Source organism: Mustela nivalis (genome assembly GCF_964662115.1).
Source record: "Mustela nivalis genome assembly, chromosome: 13".
In the NCBI taxonomy this organism is placed as follows: Eukaryota; Metazoa; Chordata; class Mammalia; order Carnivora; family Mustelidae; genus Mustela; species Mustela nivalis.
The window spans coordinates 61,780,663-61,803,299 of record NC_139032.1 but is presented as its reverse complement, the minus strand read 5'-3'; the positions used below and the strand labels follow the sequence as shown (position 1 = coordinate 61,803,299).

The window sequence follows — 22,637 nt, the reverse complement described above, 5'->3', positions numbered from 1 at the left end:
CAACAAAAGTATATATGTCTCCTGCTTCTCTGCCTTTAGGTATATTTCTGGTGAGGAAAAGAAAATGTCTAAGAAAAACCAACCCTAACTAAATAAAAGTACTCATTCTGGGTGTGGAACAGGTTGTCAGGGCCAGGAGGGTCTTGGGGAAACCTCTAGGCTAACCATGCTGGATTTACCCCAGGCCTTACAGCCAGAGTCAGGGGGCAGGAATGGGCCTGGGCTAAAGACCCCTTCCCCAGTCCCCACTGGCCCAGGTCAGTTCCCCTCAATCCCCCACCCCCACCCCAATGCCGCCAGCCTCTAAAAGCTTGGGCTGCCCTAGGGCTGCTAGCTCCTCTTCCCTTCCTACAGCATCACGCACAGTTTTCTCTGATTTTCCAGCAGCCCAGGGGGTCTGCAATGCTGGGCACGTGGGACACAGGAAGCAATGGCATGTGGACCAAGACAGATGCACCGAAGGCTGGCGAGGCTGGGTAATACAGAGGTCAGGGTCCGGGTGACCTTCCCTTCCAGCAGGACCCCACGCTCCAGCTGCAGGGATGGCCTCTGCTCGCCTGCTCTTTCTAATGTCCGCCAGCTCTCCCGATGTCTCCGGGTCACATCTGCTGCTGCAATGCTTCCATGTTCAAGGCTACCTGACTTTTCTCCAGGAACTGTTGCTGCAAACTGGATGTTTTCTCTGTCGGGGAGGCAATAGAGAGGAGTGAGGGCTCTGGGGCCAGCACCGCCACTTCCTACTTGTGCAACCTGGTGTCTTAGGTTCAACTCCCTAGAAACATCCCCTGAGAGTGTGGTGAAAGTGATTTATTGAGAGCACACTCCGGAGAAGGGAGAGAGGGGGGCAGGGTAAGGCAAGAGGGGAGCTGGGCCGAAATGCTGTCTTGGCCAGAGGCGAGGCGGGTCTAGCATATCCCACGGCCAGGTTGCCTGGAGCAAAGTCTGCCCTGCAGAGCTGGCCCCACCTTTCAGGGAGTCAGGGTCACTGGCTGTGGCAGGACGTGGGGCACAGCGTAGCCTTTTGGACCAGGAAGTCCCTTAGCTGGGGGCAGTTCTCTAGAGAGGAGAGCACGCTGGAAGCCACCCACCATCACCACCCAGGAATGGAGGCAGCCGTCCTGAGTGAGGGAACCAGCAGGGCCCATGGTGTCTGCTGCACTTGCAGAAACTTCTTCATTCTTTGGGGCTCAGCTCGCTCTTAAAAGTCGCTCGTGAAAACCGGGATGGACATAATAATTACACCTCTCACCTTGGGTGGGGCTGATGGACTCGTCAGTACCACCGCTGGAAAGCGCTCAGGAATTGTCTCTGCTTTTTATTTGCTAGGATCCCCTGCTCACTGGGAGTTACACACAAAATCCTCAATTGGGTTATGCTTCTGAAGGGTCACTTTTGTGTGTGTGTCATCGTAGCTCACGTTAAGTGTCCCAGAGACAAAGAGACTCTAGACAAGAGATGAGAAAACCAGGAAGGAGGAAAGGAGCGCCCTCCAGGGTTGTACCTCCCAACCCATCGCTGTTTCCTCCCATGTTTGCCCCTTCTCTGTAGGTGGGGCGTCTTGGGTGAACATGGGCCCCTGTGTGGTCTACAACTGAGCTCTAGCCATGTGAGTACAAGGTGTCCGTTGTCCCATCTTTCGCTCCAGGGAGCCCCCTGCAGAATTAAGAGACTGTGGAAGGGCACAGGATTTTCAGACCCTGCCCTCTGCCACATTCCGGGTTCTCTGTACCATCACAACTCTGTTCTCACTCTCAGCCTCTGGGACGTTCCTCCCCCAGTACTCCTCACACTGCCCCAGAGTCCTTTCCACCGCAAAGGAGAATGCGCTCAAACCCCTGGCAGGGACAGGGGAGGTGTGGCCAGAAGCAAGAACCACTGCCAAGACAAAATTTCTCTTTCCACTTTACAGATTTTCAGGAAAAGATACAAGTTACGTAACACTGAACAGCGTGATTCTGGAACTTTTGTGAGAGCTCGCAAGTGTTAAAAACTTTAAGATTCTGGAAATGCAGGGGCAACGGAGAGGGGGGTGTGCTCAGTCAGCTGAATATCTGACTTTTGGTTTTAGCTCAGGTCATGATCTCAGAGCTGTGAGATTGAGCCCTGAGTCCGGCTCTGTGCTCAGCACAAAGTCTGCCTGAGATTCTCTCTCCCCCCCTGCTTGCTCTCTTTCTCTCTTGCAAATAAATTAACACATCATTTTTTATACTTTTTTTATTATGTTATGTTAGTCACCATACAGTACATCATTAACTTTTGATGTAGTGTTCTATGATGCATGGTTTGCATATAACACCCAGTGCTCCATGCAATCCGTGCCCTCCTTAATACCCACCACTGGGCTCACCCATTCCCTCACTCTCCCTTCTTCTAAAACCCTCAGTTTGTTTCCTGGAGTCCATAGTCTTTTATGGTTCTTCTCTCCCTCTGAATCCCCCCACCTTCATTTTTCCGTTCCTTCTCCTAATGTCCTCCATGCTATTCCTTATGTTCCACCCATAAGTGAAACCCTATGATAATTGTCTTTCTCTGCTTGACTTATTTCACTCAACACAATTCCCTCCAGGTCAATCCATGTTGATGCAAATGGTGGATATTCATCCTTTCTTATGGCTGAGTCATATTCCATTGTATATATGGACCACATCTTCTTTATCCATTCATCTGTTGAAGAGCATCTCAGCTCCTTCCAGTCTGGCAATTGTGGACATTGCTGCTATGAACATTGGGGTGCAGGTGTCCCTTCTTCTCACTGCATTTGTATCTTTGGGGTAAATACCCAGTGGTGCAATTGCTGGGTCATAGAGGAGCTCTGTGTTTAACTTTTTGAGGAATCTTCACACTATTTTCCAGAGTGGCTGCACCAGCTTGCATTCCCACCAACAGTGTAAGAGGGTTCCCCTTTCTCTGCACCCTCTCCAACACTTGTTTCCTGTCTTGTTGATTTGGTCATTCTAACTGGTATAAGGTGGTATCTCAGTGTGATTTTGATTTGCATATATCCCTGATGGCTAATAATGTTGAAATTTTTTCATGTGTCTGTTAGCCATTTGTATGTCTTCTTTGGAGAAGTGTCTGTTCATGTCTTCTGCCCATTTTTTGGCTTGATTAGTTGTTTTTTGGGTGTTGAGTTTGAGAAATTCTCTATAAATCTTGGATACTAGACCTTTATCTGGAGTGTCATTTGCAGATATCTTCTCCCATTCCATGGATTGCCTCTTTGTTTTGTTGACTGTTTCCTTTGCTGTGCAGAAGCTGTTGATCTTGATGAAGTCCCAAAAGTTCATTTTCACGTTTGTTTCTCTTGCCTTTGGAGACATGTCTTGAAAGAAGTTGCTGTGGCTGATGTCAAAGAGGTTACTGCCTATAAATAAATAAATATTAAAAAAAAATTTTGGACCCTCCCCACTGCATGCTCTCTCGTGCGCGCGCATAAATAAAGAAGTAATTTCTATTTAAAAAGAAAAAAAAAACTCCCTAAACCCAAAACCTTTCCTCACCCCCTGAATCTTCCAATAAATTGCTACTCTGGAAAGAAGAGCGAGGTATACCCATGCTTTTCATACTCACAGGAAAACTCATGTTCCAGGAGGACACATCCCATTTTGAGAAGCCCTTCTACCTCTTTCTACTGCTTTCAAGGCTCCTGCTAAGGATCCCAGGCCAGTTCCATCTCCCTTTGTCCACTCCACATGCCAGGATTCCAGGTTCCAGCTGCACTGGGGCCTGACTTTTCCCGCCCAGACACTGCAGCATCTAGGTGCCTCTTACTGGCTAGAACCAGAGTGGGAGTGAGTCGCTCATTGCCACAGGCATAACCTGGCTCTGGCCAGGATCTTTTTCCAGAGTCCTCTGACGGTCAGAGGGCCACCAAGCTGAAAGCACTTGTTCTGAGCTGCTGGGCAGTCTTGGGGAAGGCTTTGCCTCTTTAGGACAGGGTTTACTAGATCCGTGATCTCTTGGGTTCCATCCAATTCTAACAGTCTGGGAACGCAGCACCAAGTGGTCCATGCAACTTGGTTGTCATGGCAACAAAGACCACAAGTGTTTGAGCCGGTTACTTATCTGTCTGCAGGTGGTCAGGTGGTCAGCCACGAAGACGTGGGCTCCTCAGTGCATTTAAGAACCGGACATGGTGAAGCAAATGAGTGCCGAGGCCCTGGGCTGGCAGGATATCAGTGCTGTGGTGATCATAGCTACCAGTTACTGAATAAGGAATGCAGGCCAGTCACTACCTCCAAGAGCATTTGCTCCCTTAATTGTGCATTCAGTGCCTATGGTTGATAGATATGTCATGCCCTGTCCCCCTGACCTGGGGACCCAGAGAGGAATCAAGTCCAGTGGAGAAGACAGGCAAGCAGGTGGACTCGTGTTGTGATAGAGGGAGGCACAGAGCTCTCTGGGCCCACAGAGGAGGAAAGGAGCACCTAAGAGGACACAGATGGCTTCTCAGAGTAGGGGTTCCTGAGCTAAAGCATGAAGGGTGAGTGGCAGCTCTCCAGGCAGAGGAGTGGGGTGAGAGGGAAGGACATTTGAGATGGGTGAGCTTGCAGAAAGCAAGAGGGAGCAGGTGGGGGAATGAGCCAGGGAGGGAGTGCATGAATGGCAGACCCATCTTGGAGAACGGCAGGTAGCTCATTGTCAGGCCCTGCAAGATTGGAGAGGACTGAGCAGGAGTCTGCTGGTACGGCATTTCGAATGTTCTCCTCGGAGCTCAGTTGACCTGGAAAGCTCAGGGAGCCATGGAAAGACTGTACACAACCCCATTTGAGTCTTGGAATGATTCTTTACCTGCTCCGTGGAGGCCAGGATGGATGGAGCAGTACTAAAGGTAGGGGTCCAGCCGGGAGGCAGATGTAGTTCATCAAGGAGGGAATGATGGTGGCTGTACCCAGGGTGGGGAGGCTGCAGGGCTGGGGGTGATTGGACACTGGCGGACAGACGGAGCCAGTGGATGAGTCCTGGTTAGGGCTTGGAGGGAGGTGAGTGAACGTGGGTGGGTGGGTGGGAGTTTCTGGACACCACTCTCAGAGATGGACAACACAGGATGGGGGAGTGTGGCTAGGAACTTGAATGAAGCTGCCTAGGACAGTGAGGGCACAGAGCTAAGGGCAGAACTATGTAGAATACCAGCATTTAGGGGTGGGCAGAAAGGTGATGAGCTGACTCAGAGTCTGAGCAGGAGGGACCAGGAGGTAGGAAAGAGCCAGGAGGAAGCATCATGGAAGCCAATGGTTGGGTTTCATGAGCATGAATGCTACAGCCCCCTGGCAAGGCTGGTTGGATTATCCCTTTTTCAATGATGAGAACATTGACGCTTCTGGGGTTTAAGACTCAGGGTCACACAGCTGGTCAGTGATAGAGCTGGGATTTGAACTGGGGTCTCCCTAACTCTAAAACCCAATAAGCTTTTTCTGCTATACCATGTTTAGCAACACGGAGCGTGGCACAAAGTAGATGCTCAGTTAGTGGTGGCTGGCCGGCTGGCTGGATACTCTTAGCCGCAAAGAAGGCTAAAAGATTTCAACAAACAAGCAGAAAAAACCCTGGAGTGTGCCTGAGAGCATTGTCCACAGAACGGAAGCAGCTTAGAACTTTTTATAGCCTTGCAGACATGGCGATGACAAAGGCTTGCCTTCCTTCAACTGCTCTGTTAACGATCTTTTAAAGTCCTTTCAGAGCAAGGTTTTTCCCCCCCTCTTCTTTCCATTCTTGCTTGCAAACGAAGGATGATTTTAGAATCCAAGCCTTTTTTATTTTGCTAAAGTACATGATGAGTAAAATGGCCTCCCAGTCAGCACTTTCCAATTTTGAAGGATGCTAAAAACTGATCTTTAAAGGCATGTTTCTCTTCTTTATGCATCAAAGGGCCTTGAGGCTCGCTGGAGAGGACAGGGACGGATGGCAGGAAAGTGGTACCACCCTGAGGAGGGCAGGAAGTTACTGGGGTGGGGAGCAGCGCCGTGGGCCAGAGCCTGGGCATATTCTCTATGCCCTATCTTCTCTATGGGGCAGGCCCCCACCTGGATCCCTGTCCCCTGGAGAGCCACCAAAGACCCCTTAACTGACCCAGGAGGGAGCTTTGGGCAAATCCCCAGTAAGTGTTTGTTGAATGAATAAGTGAGTCACAAGAGCTGTTGTGCAAGGCACGCGTGGAGATAATGAATACAGTCCTATTTATAGAGTTTTCAAATATAAGTTTTTCTCAGAGTTAAAAATGGGTTGGGAGGAGGTTATAAAACCCGAATACTAGCTCTAGCACTCAGTGGGCATCCAACTGTGTGCCAGGAACCGTGCTAAGTAGTTTATGCAGATCCTCTCTCATTTAGTCCTTGTGGAAGGTAAGTTCTTCCGTTTTCCACATTGGACGAGTGAGGAAATGGAGGCCAAGAAGGATAAAGGAACGGCCTGAGGTGTCCTGAGGCTTGCGGGTGGAGCTGAGATTTAAACAGAGCTCAGAACTCAAAGACTCTGAAACTTCTAAATTGGGAAGCTTTGTCGAAGGTATAGAATAGTCTAGAATCCTGGCAGGGAGGGTTGGGGCGCTGCAGTCTTATTGCTGCCACCAACTCCCCGGGGAGTTTGGAAGCTCCTTCCTCTCCTCTGGCTTCAGTTTCCCTGTGTGTCAAGTGAGGAAGAAAACAAGATGCTGTCTCAGTGCCCTGTAGGGTTGGCCTGCCCTTGTTGGAGGAGTTAGGGATGCCGCCGGGACCATTGAGAGCCACTGGCTTTCTGAAGCCTCCAGCATGTGCAGACTTGTCCCGGGGCATGTCCCTGAGACCAGGGAGGGCAGGAGGAGCTGAGGGAAAGCTGGCCCCCAGGAGGGCGGGAGCATCCAGGCAGGGCTGGGAGGAGAGGGCAGAGCTCTTGGCTGGGGAGCTCGGGGTACACGACTGTTCTCTGCCATGGCCTCAAGCCCTCGAGTGTGACTGTCATCCACTCTCCTTCACGTATGTGTCCTTCTGTCCACAGGGCAATGACGTGAGGATCATCCTCGGCCAGTTTGACCAGACTATGGCAGCAAAAGTGTTCTGTTGTGTAAGTAAAACTTCAGTCCTGTCACTGTGTCTCACGAAGCTGTTTCTCAGATTCATTCTAACTGCCTGGTCTGAGAGGAATATAGGACCCGCGGAGTATAGGACCAACCCGGAGTCTGGGTTGCAGGAAGCAGAAGTGTTATGGTCACTGCTCTTTCCTCTTTGCAGGGAGCTAAACCCCCAGGGCTCAGGACAGTGCAGTCATGGGAGGAGCTAAGGACCTCAGCTGACCAAACCTCCCCTCCAGCGCACTGTCTGAGCCCTGCCGGCTAATGCTCTGCTCGCCTATTCAGCCATGTTTGATGGAGGCCTGCAGTGTGCAGGGCAGAGAAGGAGGGGCAAGGCCAAGGTGCCTCAGTGCCACCCCCCCCCCCACCCAGCCCTGGAGCAGGGCTCAGAGTCTCAACTTTAGAACAGTCTCTCAACCTTTCCTATCTGTCTCTGAGTTCTTTACAATTATCTGGTGATAGGTAACAAAGTACATTTTCACACCTCACTTCATTTCATCTTTTCAGTAAGCTGAGTGAAGCAACTGTCCTTATCCCATTTCTCAGATAAGGAAATAGAGGCCCGGCTTGTCCTGAGCCAAGGCTCCAGCCCCTACGCCTGATTCCCAACCCCATCATCTTCCAAATGATGTTCTACCTAAGTACTTGTAAGAGTCTTTCCATTCTGACGCCCTGGCTCTCTCTCCCCAACCCCAGGTCAGGAGAAGATCAACAGAATGAGAGCCCAGTCACAGCAGGAGTCACTGTCTCCCCAGTAAGCTCCTTCCCGTTGAGTGAGCTTATTCTAGATGTAGTCTCTAGTGATGGGCCATGGGCCTCTGTTCTCTCTGATCTCTTGTTAGTGACTTGGATGAGATTATAAAAAGCAGACTTGTAGGAAATTTGGAAGTTGTGAAATATATTGGAAACAGATCCAAGGTTGCAAAGAACCCTAAGAAGCTGATAAAATTCAATCTCATAGCCCTACTAGGTTACATTAGAACAAATCAAGCTGCCTGTGTCCAAGGTGGTAGAAGCATAAGCTGAGGAGGACTGTGCCTTTAGAACAGAAGAAACTTTGGGGATGTGGTTGACTTCAAGGTTGCCATGGGTCACCAAGGTAAGCGTCCCTCCCAGGAGCCAAGGGGACCTCCGGCTGCACGTCTGCACCCAGGGAACGTGGTCCCTCTGCTGTCCGCTGGAGAGACACTGCCTGGGTTACACTTCTCATCCCCTGCTACCCATTTCTGGAGAGATGCAGAAACTCAAATCACACCAGGAGTGAGGACAGAATGGTGACCGGAAGCCACAGTCACACGGGGCTCTTTTATCCTGAAGGCGCAAGAACAAAACGAGAACTGCCTGATCATCTCTTGATTTACTGGGGACCCTGGATGGAGCTGGGAGCTCAGGAGCCAGTCTGCTGCTTAGTTGATGAATTTGGGCTTGTTGACACTTCTGGAGCCTCGGTTTTCTCATCTGTAAAATGACAATGATATCAGCACCGGTCTCCTAGGATTGTTCTGGAGATTGACATGAACAGAAACACTGCACGGTGCCTGATGGATAGTGAGTCCTCAGAAAAGGTCCATGGTCTTTTTTCATTTACGAAAAGTCTCAGGTCAGGGAGGATAGAATGGACCACTGCCATGGAATCCCATAAACCGAGTTTTATCCCTCCCTCCTCTCCACCCTTCACCGTGTATCCCCAAGGCTTTGGCAAGCAGCTGGCACATGGTGGGTCATAACTCCAGGAGAAATACATTAAGAAACATGATCTATGAAGGCACCACGCTGGTCGCTGGCTGTCTCCCTTTTCCAGACCTCGTGTTCTGCCCTGAGCCGAACCCAAGTGGAGGCGTGGCTGTGATTTCACTCCGTGCCATGCACTAGGATTATTTTCCAAGTGGCGTTTCCAGCCATGGTTTCTGCTTCAGAACAGACGGTGTGGCTGTCTTCTTCTCGACCCACAGCTCCAGGCTGCCTCCCTTCCACATGGCCTGGGACACCATCCATCTTCTCAGCCTGCTTTCCTCTTGTTGGACGGCGGGCATTTTGCAACGGGCTTCCTCTTAGAGTCTGCAGGTAGCTTTGGTTGTTGAGAAATTCCTTGCCGGGATTTTTGAGGGGGCGGGTGTTTATTCCAAGTGTCAGACCCCCAGAAGCAATCTGCCCTGTGGGACTCGGCGTCTTACCAGAAATTCTTCTGGCAGGTCTGGAAGATCCTGAGGAGGGGCTGCTCCATGTCTTCCTATGGGATCAGGACTGGTGTGTGACAGAGGGAGGGGCTGCTCAGAGCAAGAGACCCCTGTGAAGGAGCCTTCCTGCCCGTGTCCGGGTCAGTGGTCAGAGCGCAGATGCGTTGGGGTCAGAGGTCAGAGTGCAGTTCCGGTAGAAGCAGCCATATCTTTGCCGTCCAGATGCCACGGGATCAACTTTGCAGCATGTTGCTGTGTTCTTGAGACTGGAACCGCCACCCCATGGAAGAGCAGACTCCAGCAAATGCAAGGCCTATTTATAGCCCTGTAGCAAAATGTTCATTTGGGCTGCAGCACAGGATGAATGTGTCTCCATTGCTTTGTCTTCTCCTCCCGCCTCGGGGGTCTATTCTAAATTCTCAAGCAGTCTGGCCTGGGTTCCGGGTTTAGTTCCACCAGCTGTGTGACCTCAGGCAGGGCATCTTACACCTCTGGTCTCCAGCTGCCTCACCTCTAAAATGGAAGCAGCAGTCCTCGCCCCATCAGCCTCACGGGGTTGGCAAGAGGCTTAAGTAAGGCCACAGAAGGAGACCATCATCCCAACGGTGAACTGCCTTCCTGATGTGAGGATTTACTACCATCACTGGTGTGACCATATTAGGAAAAGCAAAATGTCCTTCTTGCATGGGAAGGAGAGGAGGCGAAAGGAAATGTAATAAAAAGAGGAAACTGGATTTTTTAAAAAAATAATTCACGTCATGGTTACCTGCAAATAAGACCCAAAGTGGTCGCCAAGACTGAAGAGGGTGAGCTCAGGACTGCTCGTCGCCACGTGGCTGCCTGGGCCCACGGGTGGCCAGAGGTCCTGAGGTCACATTCCCACCAGAGGCAGAGAAAATGAAAACTGAGGAGACCAAGGGAACTGGAAATGCGTTCAGTCACTGCGCAGCCACTTCTCAGGTGCGGTGGGCACACCAGGCACTGTGTTGAGCATGAGGGATCCACGGAAGAGCGGACCCCACACGACAAAACTCCCCCTCCGGGAAAGGAGACAGACAGAATTCCAGCAGCCCCTCCCAGCTCACATGTGTAACAACCTCAGCTTATCTGAACATGGGAAGAGCAGAATAGAGGACCAGAGCCTTCCCCTCCGTGCTTTAGACCGTGGATGGTGTATTTAAAACCACTTCGCCTACCTTGCAGGGAAGCCTCCCACCTAGAACCTCACTTGAAGCCTATTTACTTTTGCTTTGCACATATATTTAACCACCCAAGCGCCCTGCTTTCTGAGCCATAGCAGTTCAAAAGAAGCAAATTTAGAGAAGACAGGGATGCGATGGCAGCAAAAAGTGACACCCAGACCCACCAGCATTACTGTGCACAGCCCACAACAGTGACTGGTATTCAGAATAAAACCGTGATTTATTTACAGAGAGGAGAAGGGAGGAAGAGGAGCTGCTAAAATGTGCCTGGATGTAGTGTTGGCCAGGCGTGGCTCACGTGTCATCTCCTTAAAGTCTAACACCCACCCAGGAAGACAGGCTTTGCTTTCCACAGGCTTTAGATGGGAAAAGCAAGACCCAAGGAGTTGTGCACTAGAGTTACCCAGAGAGTCTGGTCCTACTTGACTGTAACCTCCTTTTTTGTTTGTTCCAGAAGGTCAGTAGGAAAATGTTTATCTTCTTCAAAACTGAATAGCGTTCTAAACAAAATCTGTTGTCATTCGAACAGACTATGCTTCTATTTTCTGGAAAATTCCAGAATTCAAGGAACAGCTCCTAATGGGACAAAAGCAGGTCAAAGAGCTGTCAGAGCAGATCCCTGGAAGGCTTCTGACTTCCTGCTCTGGGCTGTCTCTAAATTATCACAAGGTCCTCGTGCTCAGAGAGTGGTACAGATCTGCCTGTGTGTCTGATTGGAAGGCCTCCTGTCCTCACTCTCTAGCTATTGACTCCTCCTTAACATACATTCCTAATAATGCAGGTCTCTTCTTGCCTCTAACTTTTAAGATTGAGAAAGCTCCCCAAAAGTTTCATTCATTTTGCTAAGAAAAGAGGGGACCCTCCAAAAACGGACTTTGAATCTTGTCCCCCTGACTTAGCTGTATGTGTTTGAGCTAATCCCTCCATCTCAAGTGAGCCTCAATTTCTTTATTTATAAGATAGAAATAATATGTACCTCATCAGGTTGTTGTGAGGGTAAAATAAGATAATGTGTGTAACTGGCCAAGCACATGATAGAGGCTCAAGATATGTGAGTTCCTCCCTTTTAATAAATTATGAGAGTTGTAAAGTGTCAAAGGTTCTGCCAGTGACCTGGGATCACTGGGATGAGCCTTTTGTTCAAAAAGCTAGCCCCCAGGCAGATGTCTTCAAAAGAAAGTGTCTTTGGTCTAAACCCCATTTATTAGAGGGAAGATCAGGAGATTGCTTGCCTTTGTTTAATTGGGATTTTACCCTGTCATTGAGGTATGAGGGATGTCTTTTCTACAATAATTGTGATGGGGCACATTATAATGTAGCTGCTGGAAAAATGACTATGATCTGAGGCTGCATTATGAGAAGTATATAATCTAGAACTGGGGAGGTGAAAGTCCTGTATCATCAGAGGAGTCTAGAGAAAAGGCAATGCGATCACTGCCTTGAAGTAGTTGAAGGGCTCTTACATTAAATAATTTCAGTTTAGTCTCCAGCGGCTTCACTGAACCAATGAGCAGAGAGTGTGGAGGTGGTATCTGACCTTAAGTTAAGAAATAAACATTTAACTCACATTTAATAATAAATAAACGTTTAATTCTCATTTATCCCAATGAGACAATTCACACTGCAGGATGGGCTTTCTTCGGTGTTGAGAGAATTCTAGAAGAGTTGCCCCCCCCCCCCAGATGTAGGAATGGTGGGGGGAGCTCTCCCCTCCAGTCTAGACTTGACGGTAACTTTTCTCTAATGCACAGACACCATTAGGGTCTCTGACCCATCCTGCTTAGGGCAGAGCCTGGCTTAGCATCCCAGGGCCTACCTCCGTGGAGGGTAGCCAAAAGCTTCCCAGAGTCCAGAGCAATCTTGAAGGCTCCCTGCCACACCCTCCTGGCCTTTGTGCTGTCTCTGTTACAGCCCAAGGAGCACAGGGGTGTGGCGTGAATTGTTTCCCGGTGTGTTTGTGGCTTTCCAGGAATGAACTGCAAGATATTAAGTTTCATGTTTTAAAATGTGCAACATTCATCACAGTACACAGAGAGCATCTGTTGCAATGACTATGGGATTTTTATCTTTAATTCCACTAATGTGATGTATTACATTCATCCATTTGTGTATGTTGAACCATCCTTGCATCCCAGGGATAAATGCCAGTTGGTCATAGTGTATAACCTTTCCAATGTGTTCTTGAATTCAGTTTGCCAATATGTTGTTCAGAATTTTTGCCACTATATTCATCAGAGATGTCTGTCCATAGTTTTCCTTTCTTGTAGTGTCCTTATCTGGCTTGGTCAGGCCCTGGTGTTTCAATTTGTATTCAGTGTTTATTATTTTATTCTATATGTTTCCAATAAACTACCTTGGGGCATAATGAGGAGAGATTACAAAGCAAATAATAGGAAAATTAACAAACCCTCTGTTAAGAGGAGGCATGAGCCTCCTCCTTGTGTCTCATAGGGCACAAAGCCTTGAACAAATGTTTAACTCTTGGTACATTCATGGTCAACCCATTTGTTGCAGGCATATGAGGAGAACATGTATGGTAGCAAATACCAGTGGATCATTCCGGGCTGGTACGAGCCTTCCTGGTGGGAGCAGGTGCACACAGAAGCCAACTCATCCCGTTGTCTCCGGAAGAATCTCCTTGCTGCTATGGAAGGCTACATCGGCGTAGACTTTGAGCCCCTGAGCTCCAAGCAGATCAAGACCATCTCAGGAAAGGTCAGTATCATGGTCTGCCCACTTCAAACCCTAGGCCCATCTCTTTTGATCACCCTGTCTGATGATGTTGGCACAAAGTGCCGATATCTTCTTCTGGCCTTTGCTGTGTGACTTTGAGCAAATCATTGGACCTCTCTGAGCCTGTTCAATGGGGATATACAGACCTCCACTGCATGCCCCTCTAAGGAACTTGAGAATCAGATGAGATAAGGGTGCTTTGTAAGCACTAAACACAATGTCCAGGTAAGTGACGGAATCATGATTTTGCCACACGCACTACACACTGGGGTTTCAGACTTTGTCAGGCTTTCACTCCATGTACCTCTGACCTGGAATGTCCTTTCTCTGGCTCTCCAATGCGCCCATCAGCCTAGAGGAGAGGACAGACTCCCCTCTGTCTTCTAGGAAACATGTGCTATATAGACCAGCCAGACTGGCTTGAACCCCAGTTTTACCACTTGCAGCTGTGCGACCTTGACCTTGAGTTGTCCAAGCCACGGATTCTTCACCTGTATAATAGAGGTAGAAATACCCTCCTCTCATGGCAGATTGTGCATTGTGGCTGGCATGATGCCTGGCCCCTCAGTGCTGTCATTGCTGAGAGCAGGACCTTGGACAGGGGGCTGCACATGTTTCCATGGGCATTACTACCCCAGTCCCCCCCTCCCCCGCCCCGCCAACTTAACCAGAAGAGTGCAAGAGGCCAGGTGTCATACATGGCCAGGTGGCATCCTGTGGCATGGGTGAAAGTATTTCAGAAGCACACTGTTACCTATCAGTGTGTTATCAAGAATCAGGGGACTGCAGCACTGGTGTCTCCACCAGCCAGAATCGAGGATAGCAGGGCACACAATTCTCTTCTGTCTTCTCTGAGCTCAAATGGTTCCTTTCTCCACCCAACCCCAGTTCTACTGAAGGACTTAAACTTCATGACAAAGCTATATAAAATTTTTATATAATTTTTCCCCATTAGCTAATCTCAATCAGAGCCAGCTCTGTAAGAATGATTTATTGATTTCTCCAAAAAAATGGCCAATCATGGGGACACATTTTGTAAACAACTCTTTAGATCACGCTGGCACCTGAGGGATGTTGGGAAAACACTCCAGCTAGAAAATGTTGGAAGAAATATTTTCACACAAAAATCAATGAGCATGTAGAAAGTTTTCTGAGATGCTGAATAATGTATGGAAAGAACCCATTTTATTTCAGTGTTATTTTTAAGGGCATCAAAGTTTGTAATTTATTAACAAAAACTTGAGTCCAGGGACAGCCTGGACTCTAATCTCAAAATAATATAAAATTTGAAGAAAATTAGAAAAACTAAGAGAAAAACATTCCATGCAAGCAGACAGCATAACTGAACTGAGGACTTTAGGAGACCAAAGACAGAAATGATTACATGCAAGCTCTGTAAAGCTGAGGGGCATAATGGTCAAAGATTCCAGAGAAAGCCCCTGAATGTTGTTCTGAGGTTCATGGATGTTACTGGGTGGGTGAGCCATGCACAGATGCGAGCCGTACACAGAAATGCGTTTTGGGAAGATCGTTTTTTTTTTTTTTTGGTTTTTTTTTTTTGGTTCACAGTATCTGTTAGAGGAAGTGCTCTGACTTTATAACAACATCTCCCAGGTCACCGACTTTCATCTTATTAATTTTTTTCATTCTAATGGTTTTTATTTGGGACTGGTGCTGAAGCTGACCTCATCCCCCATAACTCTGTGCCTGGGAATGAAACGCTTTGTAGGTATTCCTGGGCTGTTCACTTCACCCCACAGTGTATGTGACCTACTCACTGGCCTCCCAGAATGGAGCTGTGCCATTAGAGCAGAGCCAGGGCCCTGCGTGGGGCAGCTTCCAAAATTCCAGGACACCCAGTTCCCGTCTCTGAGGTGTTTGAAGCAAGAGACAGCATTTCTTACATTATCCTGAGGTTACAAGCTGATTGAAGTTATGCAGGAAAATCTAGGGCATCTGCCTCTTGAAATCAGAGAGTTTTAGGGCTCTCCTATGGGTTATCTCGACCAACCTCCCATCAGATTCTCAGACCCATCTAGAAGCAGAAGACTCTCTACTTTCCCCTGAATTTCCCCCACTTGTCCCTCAGGGTCCACATGGGGATATGGATGGCGACCATATCCCCGGAGATGTCCCTTGTCAAAACTAAACAGCCCCAGTCCCTCTATTTGTAATTCACATGCCCCATGCAGAGCCTAATGGCAAAATTTAAGGCGATGCTAAAAACCTCAGTAATCAAGATGAAAAGTATTATAATGCAGTATTTTTTTAAATTCAAAATTAACAAACGCCAAAAAAAAAAAAAAATCTGTGATGAACAAAACATCATTTTAAACAAAGGTAAGGTTCCCAGGACTGGGATTAGAGAGAGCTAAGTGATTTAAGTCACACAATTGCAAGACTGGATCTTGTCTTAATTTAAAATGTTGATGTTTTGTTCATCACAGATTTTGTATTCATTTTGATTTTTTAAAAATACTGCCTTCAAGTGTCTTTTGCTTGATTACTGAGGTATTTGGCTCCCTCTTCATTTCCACCCCTTGCTCGCCTCACTCTGGTCCTGGCCCTGAACACGTTGTGTGTGTGTCAAGCTCGGTTCACACACGGCCCATCCTCTGTGCTTGCTCTTGTGGCTGCTCTCTCCCTGGGGCGTGGGGCCTGTGGTTGAATAAAGCATTCTTATTTGTGGTCTGACCACAGCCAAATTCCCCCATTCATCTCCAAGAGTCTATGGTCAAAGGAAGGTCTAGAGAGGTGGGAAATGGTTCTTGAATTTGAACTTCTGTTATACATGACTGCTGGGGATGCAGGCTGCTGAGCTGAGGCTTACATTTTGGGGTCCATCGGTGCCCAAGAAGTTAAACAGGCACTTGTAGAAGCAAGACGGTGAGTTTTTGCCATCCTCATTAAGGAAACTAAGCAGCAGAAATGGAAAGGGACATACCCAAGATCCTTGTAGTGATTTGAATAGTGGCCCCTAAAAAGATGTCCTAATCCTTGGAATGCGTGAACATGACCATATTTGGAAAAAGCATCTTTGCAGATGTAATTCATTTAGGGATCTTGAGATCGTCCTAGACTATCCGGGGAAACCCTACATGCGATGGCGAGGGTCCTTGTAAGAGAAAGGCAGAGGGAGGTTTCCCGCACTGAGGTGGTCATGTGACGGCACTGGCAGAAACCAGAGTGGTTCTTCCACAAGAAAAAGAACGCCAAGGATAACCGGCAGCCACCAGGAGCTGGGAGAGAAGCATGGTCTGGATCCTCCCTCAGAGCCTCCAGAGGGAACCAACCCTGCCAACACCTGGGTTTTGTACTCCTGGCCTCCAGTCCTGGGAGAGAATAAACTAATGTTGTTTCAAGCCATCCTGTTTGTGGAAATTTGCCGTGGCAACCCCAAGACACTGATACAGTCAGCCGGCAAGTGAGGAACAACCCCAGGACCTGACGCCAGGACTGCTCATTCCCTACCCTGAGCCCCTTCCCCTCTGCTATGCTCTCCGCCCAAGACTTGTGACAGGCTTAGAAAGGAATGCACCCAAATCAGCCCTTTCTGTCTCAGCGGGCCACTAGTGGTAGTGGTACTGGTAGGTGGCATAACAGAAAAGCGTGGTTCTGGTGATCAAGAGCTCTGGCACAAATCCTGGCATTCCCACCAATTAATCTGCCTCCAACACCTCGTCATCCCCTCCACCTCCTCCACTCCAGCCTTAGTTTCCCAACTGAAAATGAGAGATATGGGCCAGGTAACTCCTGGGGTCATTTCATAGCTAAGTTCTCTGGCTCTGTGTAAATATGGTACTGGGTTCTCACAGCGCATTGTGTGACATGGTCATCACATTAAATTTTGAAATCCCTGGGATAAAGGTGACTCCTGGTAGAGAAGGTTGCAGAATCAGGCAGAACAGTGGCCACTCTTGGAATGTGCTCTCTGAGGCTCTCCCTCCCATATACTTGTTGCCAGTCAGGCCATCCCTGATTCTCTCATTGGCACCCAGGAGAGTTCTGGTAGGAGGAATAAGAAGATCACGGGCCTCCAGAGCATCCTCATCAGTCTCTTCCTATTGGAATTTCCAATGATGAAGCAAATGTAGACCTTTGGACTTCCTGAGCACACCCAGAGCTCAGTCTTCTGGAACCTCATAAGGACAGCCTCTGGGAATTTACCATCTGGTTCATTCTCACTGAGATTCCCCATTACCAGTCTGGTCCCCCATAGGAACTCTTTGACATGGGTGACTTCCACCATCAGCTTTCCCTTTCCAAAGTCCCATTAGGCTTGTTTCCATTGTGAGCCTTTACAACTCTGGCCAGGTTTCTCTGGTGATGGCTTAGCTTCCCTGGACATTTTCCCCATTTTCCTGCTGAGGCACAGAGCTGGACCAAGACACCAGATGGAGATGTTCACAGAGCCCTGGAATCACTGGGGACATCAGCGGTGGCCCCAATCCCCCATCAAATGCACAGGCTCATTCTTTGGAAGAGTTTTGTAATGTTTTCTGGCAAGAGGCTTCTGCAACCACCGTGGCTTTTGATTCAATATGGCAGAAACAGAGGAAATACAAATCAAGTGAGTCCTCAGTGAAGAGCCAGGAAAAGCTGTACCCATCTCATTGTCACTGCCATGTGAGCTTCCTGAACACGGGACTTCTGGGAAGCTCTGGGCTCTGGAGAGGAGGAAAGGAAGGAGCCATAGAAAAATAGGCAGTCTCCCTGAGGCCATCCTTCACAATGTCACTGCCACTCCCACCTTCCCCATGAAGCTCCTGTTCCTTTTGCTTCCCTAGGGATTCACTTCTATGGGAAACAGGTGGCATAGCAGAAGAACATGGGCTCCAGAGGAAGGGTGAGGTAGCCTGTGGAGGGTCATAATGAATAAGGGCACTGGTTAGATTTGAATTTGGGCCCCACCACTTCCCAGCTAGGAGACTCTGAAAGATGGCTCGTTGTCCATACCAATATCCATAGCCTCCCGGTCGACTTCAGTAACACAACTCTAGTTTTTAAGTAGGTATGTTGCCACTGAGCTGAAAGAGGACAGTTCCCAGCTTCGCATGTAGCTAGATATGGCCAGGATTCTAAGTCTGGCCAAGGAATATAAATAGGAGTGTTAAATTGGACTTCTGGAAGTCTCCGTTAAAGGAGAGCTTGCCTTTCTTTTCCCTTCTCCTTTTTGTGTTGGCTGGAATATAGATGGGATGGCTAGAGTTCTAGCAGCCATCTTGGATCAAGAAGTGACTGTGAAAAGGAAACCTCATTCTAGGGCAGTGTTGCATGCAGATAGGAGCTGGGTCCCTGATTACACTATAGAGCTGCTATAGCAGCTGTCCTCTGCTGACACATGGACAGCTGTACTGTGAGAGAAAAATAAACGATCTCTAAGTCACTGATAATTTTTTTTTGTTGTTCTCTATAGCTGAACTGGGTGATATAGTGATAGTGACGCAATGACATTGGGCAAGTCTTTCTGAAATCGTTTCTTATCTATAGTATTGTGGTAATAATATCTTGTATAAGATTTGTAAGGATTAGATAAAGTAAAGCAGAGAAAAGTAGTGTGCTGAGTGCCAAAACACACAATAGATACTTGATGTATTGTGGTTCTGTTTCTTCTTTAAACCAGCAGCCTCAGAGCTAGAGAAAGGAGTAGTGAGTGAGTTTACACACACGTATACACAAATCTGCTCTGGCTTGTTATTGGGATTTTACTTAATTTGTAGGTTGATAGAGGAAAAATTGACTTAGTAATATATGAACATGAGTTTTGTGTATCCCTGCATTTACCAAGGTCATTTTTAATTTCTCTCAGAAATGTTTTGTAATTTTCTGTATGGAATTCTTGCACATACGGTGGTTTATTTCTAGGTATCTGAGGTATTTTGGTGAATATATGTGCAAATTACTATTGGGTGCATACGTAGGGGTAGAATTTCTGAGTCACAAGGTATGCATATGTTCAGCTTTAGTAGACCCTGCCAAACAGATTTCTAAAGTGGTTGTACCAATTTACACACCCACCAGCCATGATTGAGAGCTCCAGTTGGTTCCCATGCTCACCAACATTTGGTACTGTCGGCTTTTTAATTTTAGCCAATCTAGTGGGTGTGTAGTGGTATTTCATTTGAGTTTTAATTTACATTTCTCTGATGACTAATGAAGTTGAGTATCTTTCCATATCTTTACTGGCCATTTTGATACCCCCCTTTTACAAATTTCCTGTTCAAGTCTTTTGCCCATTCTTCTACTTGGATTCTATGCCTGTTTCTTATTGATTTGTAGTTCTTTTTAAATTCTGCATACAAATCCTTGGGTGGTTGTGTGTATTATTTATATCTTCTCCCATTCTTGAACTTACACATTCACTTGCTTAATGATGTATTTTGGTGAGCTGAAATTCTTAATTTTAATGTAGTCCAGATTATTCATCTTCTTTATGATTAGTGTATCTGCATTCTATTTAACTATCTTTGCCCACCCACACTCATGAAAATACTTTCCTATCTTATCTTTTAGTATTTTTTCCCTTTCACATTTAGATATAAAATCTACATGAAATTGATTTTATGTATGGTGTGAGGTAAGATCAAGACTCTTTTTCTGGCCATATGGATAACCAGTTGATTCAGGATCATTTATTTAAAAGTCCATCATCCTCCCAGCACCACCCCCCACCATGCTATAGTGCCAACTTTGTCATAAATGAATGATTATAGACAATGTGGATCTGTTTCTGAACTTTCCATTCTCTTCCATTGGTTCATTTCCAAATCCATTAGCCAGTATGACTGTCTTAGTAACTAAAACTTTATTATAAGACCTGATACTTAGTCATGTAATCTTACAACTTTGTTCTTCTTCTTTAAGACTTTCCTGGATGTTCCTGGCCCTGATGTCATTTTTCATTTAGATCTACTCATGTATTTACACTTTCTATTACTTCTCATTCCTCTCTGCATTTCTGTTCTATTTATGACCACTTTCATTCTGCCTGAAGAACTCTTCTTAGTCTTTCTTTTACTGCAGGTTGGCTAGAGACAAATTCTCTCAGTTTCTGGTTGTCTGAAATTTTCTCTCTTTCACCTTTAATTTTGAGATATAGAATTCTAGCTAGTCCATTATTTGTCTTCTGGTTTCTATGGTTTCTGTTAAGTCAACTGCTTGACTTATTATTGCTCTTTTGAAAGTAATGCATCTTCTTTTCTCCAACTGCTTTTAAGATCTTGTCTTTGTTTTGGTCTTCAGCAGTTTTACTATGTTGTACTGAAATGAGGTATTCTTTGGGATTATCTTGATTGTAGTTCACAGAGTTCATATGACTTCATGAATTTGTGCATTGATACATGTTTGGAGAGATTCTAGTGTAATATTCCTTTAAATATTGTTTCTGCCTATTCTCTTTCCTCACATTCTTTTTTTTTTTTTAAGATTTTTATTTATTTATTTGACAGAGAGAGAGATCACGAGTAGGCAGAGAGCCAGGCAGAGAGAGGTGGAAGCAGACTCTCTGCTGAGCAGAGAGCCCGATGTGGGGCTCCATCTCAGAACCCTGAGATCATGACCTGAGCTGAAGGCAGAGGCCTAATCCGCTGAGCTACCCAGACGCCCCACTTTCCTCACATTCTAAGACAACAATTACACATACACCAGACATTTTCAACACATTCCACATATCTTATGTTCCATTCTTATTTTCTACCCTTTGTTCCTGTCTGTGTTATAGTCTGAGTATTTATTACTGTTTACCGCTACTACCCTTTCTTCTAGTTCACTAACCTCCTTTCTGCTATGTTTAATATGCTACTTCATTCATCTATTGAATTAATTTCAGTTGTTGTATTTTTCATTTTTAGATTCTTCATTTTATTCCCTTTTTTTTTCTTTCATAGCTTCCAGTTCTTTGGTTATATTCTGTATCTTTCATCTATTTTCTTGAACACATAAATGTTCCTCTTTTAAAGTCATGTCCAATAACTTCAAGATTTGGATCATCTGTGGGTCTGTTTCTATCATCTATTTATCTCCTTTCCTTTATTCTTTCCTTCCTTATTCCCTTCCTCACTTTTTGCCTGCCTGCCTGCCTGTCTGCCTTCTTTCTCTCTTTTTATTATTTGGTCCTATTTCCTGGTGTACTTATAACATTTTATTAATATAGTTGGAGATGAAAAAAATATAGAGACTACAGATGGTGTTTATTTCTCTTTAAGAAGGTAGCTAGACTAGGGGAAGATCACCTAATCCAATCAAAAAGTGAGATGATTTCAGGCTTGGTCTTGGTTTTTATAGACCTGGTCTATTTTGGCTTGCTCTTATTCCTAGTATTTGTTCTTCATTGTTATCAGCTGAAATCCTGGGGTGTCTACTGGCCCTGGAGTTCAACTTTTGTCTTCCCTAATACTATGAGACTCCAAACAGTTCTTCATTTCTAAACCCATTAGCCACAGCTTTTTCTTTGCTTTCCAGCCTCTTGCTTTATGCAGCTTAGCTATCACGAAATATTTCAAGTCAAAGGCCAGTCTGAATACTGGGCTCACTTTTCTGTGTTTCATTTTCCTCCTAACACGTTGGTCCTACAAGCATTGCTATCCTGATAACCCTGAACTATAGGTTTTTTTGTCTTCCCCTCCCTGTGGGACTGCTGGAAACTCTGACCCAATGCTTTGTTTTCCTGCAATTAGCTTTCCTCCCTACAAAACACCACATGCCTCCAGGGGAAGCAGCAAAGATTGGTGGACTCTTCCCAAAGCATTCTCTTCTTCCTAGCATCTTGTTTCTCAAGTCCTAGATGTCCTGGTTGCTCTATGATGCCTTTGAATAGCTATTTTTATGTTTTATTCTGCTTTTCTGAATGTCCTTCATGGGAGCTCTGGTTTGATATAAGCCATTTCATCACAGTCAGAGTGGAAGTGTGAACTGAGACGATTTTGCTTCGAAGGTAGAAAATAGCACCCTGGGGAGAAGGTAGCATGCCACTGCCTTCAGCTCTTTGAGGAGCTGTTGTACATAAGAGGGAAAAGATGTTCTTACCAAAGCTCCACAAGGAGACACTGCTTGCAGAATATAGGTCATAGGGAGGTGCTGCAGGTGCTGAATCCAGAACACGAATCTCATAGATGGCGAGCACTCCTAAGCAGAAGGTCTTCTGAAGAGAGACTGAGCATCTCAACACTGGAGGAGTCTAAGATGGAGCTCAGCAAACATCTGGAAGTTGCTATTGAGAAGACCCATTATTCAGATTGTAGGAGGGACTCAATCAGTGATAACCAATTTGTATATTCTTGAGATCTTGGAAGCTTGATAGAAATACAGATTCTGAAATTATCCCATGGACATACCGAAACAAAATGGAAGACTGTGGCATCTGCATTTAACAAAGGCCCCAGATGATCTACAAACTGGGGTATAGGAACAGAGAGACTAAATAAGCCCCCCCCCCAAGTGTACCTCCCAAAAAAGACTCTGTAATCCTGAAATCCCACAGGG

General features: G+C 46.5%; 1 protein-coding gene across 1 annotated transcript in view; it reads left to right on the top strand.

Annotated features, from left to right (window-relative positions):
* The window catches only part of GABBR2 (gamma-aminobutyric acid type B receptor subunit 2), a 337,637-nt gene that overhangs the window by 178,104 nt on the left and 136,896 nt on the right, over positions 1-22,637 (top strand). Inside the window, exons 5-6 of the mRNA XM_082696761.1 lie at positions 6,973-7,038; positions 12,939-13,139. Coding sequence (XP_082552887.1) covers positions 6,973-7,038; positions 12,939-13,139 — 267 coding nt within the window. The remainder of the gene's footprint in view (positions 1-6,972; positions 7,039-12,938; positions 13,140-22,637) is intronic.